The sequence below is a fragment of the Rhododendron vialii genome, chromosome 3a (assembly GCF_030253575.1).
Source record: "Rhododendron vialii isolate Sample 1 chromosome 3a, ASM3025357v1".
NCBI classification, from domain to species: Eukaryota; Viridiplantae; Streptophyta; class Magnoliopsida; order Ericales; family Ericaceae; genus Rhododendron; species Rhododendron vialii.
In genome coordinates, this window is record NC_080559.1 from 23120167 (window position 1) to 23125397 (window position 5231).

At 36.3% G+C, this 5231-nt stretch overlaps 1 protein-coding gene across 1 annotated transcript; it reads right to left on the reverse strand.

Annotated features, from left to right (window-relative positions):
• Positions 1-4649: 4649 nt before the first annotated feature.
• Positions 4650-5231, reverse strand: LOC131320515 (probable aquaporin PIP1-4). The gene has a single exon (XM_058351230.1). It carries the CDS (start codon positions 5134-5136, stop codon positions 4723-4725), a length of 414 nt encoding a protein of 137 aa, XP_058207213.1. The 5' UTR covers positions 5137-5231; the 3' UTR covers positions 4650-4722.

The following is a 5231-nucleotide window of genomic DNA, read 5'->3' on the forward strand; positions in this document are numbered from 1 at the left end:
GGTGAAAGTAATTTAGAGAAAATAGTAAGAAAAAAAACTTTATTGTATTTTTATTTATTACTAAAAAAAGAAAGAGTTAAAAGTAATTTTTGAAAGTTAAAAGTAAAAAAGAAAAAGGTTAAAAGTACTTTCGAATTTTTTAAATTAGGGCTAGGACTTTGGCGGTTGGTTGTGGGATTGATTGGTGGTGTGGGGTCAAATGTCTCAAACAAAAAAAGAAGGAGAGAGAGAGAGAGAGAGAGAGAGAGAGAGGGAAAAAGAAAATTTGAAAGTAAAAAAAGGTGGGAGGGGGGTGTTAAAGTTATTTTTGTAAATAGTAAAAAAAATGGGGTAAAAATAATTTTTGATAAATAGTAAGAAAGAAAAATTTATTGCATATTTATTTACTATTTAAAAAAAAGTTAAAAGTAATTTTTGGACGTAAAAAGTAGAAGAAAAAAGAAGAAGAACAAAGGTTAACGCTTTCTGTTAGCTCAATCCATTACAAATTGACGGAATTAGATGGGGAGAGCCTATTTGTTAAAGGAATGGTAAATTCAGGTGTCTTTTTGTTATTAATTAAAATTCAAGTATTTTTTTGTGAATTGACTTAAAGTTCAGGGACTTTTTTGAATTTTTCCTTTTCATTTTCCGAGACTGCATTGACTTGTCTCGCCGTTAACTAAAGACAGGCTTAAAATCACAGGTTGGGTACGAAGTTGGTGAATTCTAAACTAGGAAACCCTACGATATACGTAACTAATAGTAGATAATAAAATAACTCAAAGTTCAGAGTGGATGTTGAGGAGGGTGACCTACGGGACCCAAGATAAAATATGATGTGAAATCCTAAGTACGGCATGATCATGATTAACTTCGGTGAACATGTTGCGTGGATGAAAGGACATGCGCTATAAATGTATAGAATTGAATTATGTTAGGACCATAACTTGGTGATTCAGAGTAGAAAGAATCTCGAGGATGCTTAGCAAAAAAAGAATCTTCAGTATCCCAAGCCAACTTGCGCACCTTAAATTAATCTTTACATCTATTCTCACAGTTGTTTCAAACTTTTATGCATGGGGATGAGGTGGCTTCTAAAGAATTATTGGCAAAAATAATCGAATCTTAAACTTTAGAAATTAAAATAAAGCAAACATCTAAGTTCTAGGCCAAGACCACATGTACAATAATCTTCAGTTGAAGTAATTTGTTTTCCCTGTTTGTGCTTTAAAAAAAAATGTAGAGTAAGATTTTGGAAAATCAAATAATCTTCGAGAGCCATTTCCTCCACCGGCCCATTAACCTCGGGGCTTGGGCCATACTAGGGCTCCCCCAATCCCCTTCCGGGTTCCCCTTCGTTTAGATATTGAGCCACGTTTTATCCATTTGATGGTTCCACTTCTATGTCTACGATCTTACAAATCTTAGTGTGGTCCCCTATCACTATCTTAAAATTATTTTGGTTAGGGAAAATGTAAAAATAAATTAATCACGAGCCATATTTTTCTCATTATTTCATATTTTTCAAATAAATATGTCAATGGGAAGAATGCGCTCGTGGAATATTTTTAAAAATGACCGGACTTGTTGATGAATATGTTTAGTTTTATAGAATAATAATGATAGAATTAAGTCAGGACCATGGCCCAACTTATAGTGTCCAGGTATTAGTTAGTATGACTTTTCCCTTTGTATATCAAAAATATAGATAAAGAGACAATCTTCTATATAATAAGTTACCTCAATATTTAAATCTTTTATACTACATAAATTTAAGGCCTCTTATTTTTTCAAATTAATCTAACAGTGAGTCATGGGTTAGAAAGAGGGGACGTGCTTAACCATTAGATCAAATATCTCTACCATTAGATCAACTCTCTCTCTCTCTCTCTCTCTCTCTCTCTCTCTCTCTCTGTTATTCTAGCTTCATCCTCTCTCTCAGTAAACTTCCTCCTATCTTGCCGAATTTCAACCGCACGACACTGGAAGCTTTATCAATGTTCAAGTCATGCCTTTAGGTACGAGCATGCACTAGTAAGATGATGAATTCAGTAGTTAAATTACTTCAACAATTTATCTCTTTTTTTTTATTGCGTACATAAACTTAGTTCATTCATATTGTGTATCGAATTCCAATCAAACTTCTCTTTGGCATCATGACATGGATCCTCTTTTGGACTAGTTATATAAAATGAACAATTTTGATCATTTTTTTTTTTAGTCTGGGATGAATCCAAACGAAAAGAAAATTGTATATTGGGACACTAAAGACACTGGATTTTAACTTAGTCCAACCTAATCATGCCTTGGTATTTTGGGTTGTTTTTCCTAAATTTAAAGGTATATTTTATTGTTATATTAAAAAAATTCAAATGAATATTACTCCTTTCGTTCCATATTGTTGGGTCTATACGAAAAGACGTATAGTTTTTGAGTAAAAAATAAAATACTTCCGGGCAAAAAATATTTAAAATTTTTGTAAATGACTTAATTAAAGAACTCATTGAGATCTTTAATTTGGTGTCAAGAAATTTTAAAAATGATTCACAAAAGTATTTTATTTTTTGATTAAAAAATTACACATCTTTTTGTATAGGACCAATAATATGGAATGGATGGAGTAGTCAGTTTACTTTAGTCATTAGGGTCTGATTAGGGTCTGACTAGGTCATCTCCAATAATAAAGTTAAGAAACAAACTAGTACTTCAGGTCAATTAATTGTATTTGTATTTTGTGTGCTTCCAATAGTGGAGCTAGACTGTAGTTAAAAAAAAAACTAAAGTCAAGGCGTAGAAATTTCAACTTAGTCGGCGCAAAAATTCAACTTTGTATGCCCCAACACTTAATTAATGTTGCAAAAGTAGCTAGAAATTAAGCACCCATATCCGCATACTTCTTCTTATGTAGGACTAGGACTGGGACTAGGACTAGGAGCATTTAAATAACAACTACCTGACGCGGCCGCAGCTCGCCCAAAAGTTTAGGGAATTCTTTTTACGTTCCACAGAAATATACTCCAGTATCTTGTCCAATTTGAAAAAAAAAAAAAAAAAATAGTTCGATAGAAAATAAGACGTACACTTGTGTTGCTTCAAAAAACGACTATCGTTTTGGTCTTTATTTTCCGAAACGTCCAAGGAGGTTCACCGACTCATCTTCCTCCCCCTCCATTTATGAGACCCAACTTCCTTCAACTTTTCCTTTGACGTTCTGACCCATTCTCAACAATAACCAGATCATACCTCAATTAGAGAGTGCCTCCACCGTCCCTAATTAATTGAGCCAAGCAATATTACATGTGTTTAAGTTTGGCTTGAGCTTAAAATTTTTTGAGATTAATTGTTCAAGCTCGGCTCGAGTTTGAAATTTTGTGTTCGTGATAAGCTTGGCTTGATTTGTGGAATATGCAAGTCAATCTCGAGTTTTTAAGCATGAGCTTAAACTTGTAAAGTTTCAAGTTTCCAAGCTAGACTCATTAAGTTCAAAAAATGAAAGGGGCAAAGAACTACCATCATTAATCTAGGGCAAAAAAACTCATAAACATAAAATTTAGTTACTAGCTATATTCATTAAATTAAAAACCCTCAAACCCTTAAATTTTCATATCTCACCGAAGATATATATTTCCTATTTGAATGCAATAGTATCGTAAAACTAGTGAAAATAAATATCTATATGAAAAGCTGAAGCAGATCTCATATTTTAGGACTTATTAAATCTACTCCTATATTTGTAATATTTATGGAATGACCTTTCTGTTCACGAACCTATCGAGCTAAACACTCATATATTCAAACTTGTCTTGAATTCATAAACAAACCAAAAAAAATCGTGATTGAGCTTGGCTTATATTTTTTTTAAACGAGTTTGAACAAGCCAAAAGTCGAGCTCGAGCTATTTGGTTTGTTTAGCAACCCTATCCCTAATCTCAACAATCAAAGTCACAAAGTAATAAAATTGAATAGTTATGCAAAAAAATAATAGTATGAATATTGCAAATGAAGACCCCAAAAAGACCCAAATTTGAAGGTAGGTAGCGTTTTGCGGCAAGGGATGTGATGGGTTTGTTCTCATTTTAGAGATGGTAGTGTTTGATCGATTTGGTGACGACAGTGCCTGCGTGTTGGTCTAATTTGGTTTGGTCTGATTTGGGTGTGCTCTGGGTATTAGATGCTACTGACCTAAGCAGTTTAGGAATATCTAATGGTTCGCTACCGTGGCGTCGGGCTTTTGGTGGAGGCGTGTTTGAAGTGGCGATGGTGGGTTTCCTCGTTTGCAACGGTGCTGGTTTGCGAGGTGATATGCTGCTGGTAACAGTGTCCGCACGCCGGCAGACTGTCTACCCAGGTTAGGAATAGAAGAGGACCAAAATGACGTCGTTCTGATGAAACTCAAGTGCCTTATTTTCTATCCTGAAACTACGCGTTTTGGGAGGGCTACACATCGCAGCGACTCTTCAGTGCTACCGGGACCCGGCATCCACATTTTACCTTGTGCCACTTACAATTGCATGAATATTAAATCAAGATATTGTGCATGCTAAAAACACAAGCACCCACGTGGTGAGATCAGTGGCGGAACCACACTATGGCAAGCGGGGTTACACGACTCCGCTGAGTTCTAAAATGCCCCTAAAACAAGTATAGTATTGAGTAGTATTTCGTAATTTTGCTCCAAAAGATAATATTTTTGCCTCGAAAAATCCAAAAAATTATATGTGTGGTAGGTATTTGACTCCACTACAACCAAATTCTGGGTCCGCCCATGAGTGAGATATTTGCACACAGAAATAGAAGGAAGAGAAGGCGGGTGGGGAAACCTGAGATGCCGGCAGTGCAGTAGACAAGGACAAAGATCGTCCCGCCAGTGGCCCAAGCAATACCCTGAGGTCCAACACTCGAGCACTTGTCCGGGGACTGGAAAACGCCCATCACCGTCAAGACTAAGATGTATAGAAACAGAAAAGTTGCCACAAACTCTGCGATCCCGGCTCTATAGAAGGACCATGAGGTTAGCTCCCCCCTTTCAAACAACGGCGCTGGCGGCGGCTCCATGTAGTCCTTGTCGCAGCCGCCCTGTGCCGCCGTTCCTATTGGCTGCCTCTCTGGAAACTTGGTTGCTCCTTCTCTTACATCCTCGGCCTTCCATTCCATCTCTCTCTCTCTCTCTCTCTCTCTCTCTCTCTCTCTCACAGAATACAGTGTCAATTTTTTTTCCCCTCTAGATCGAGCAGTGCTATGAAAGTGTG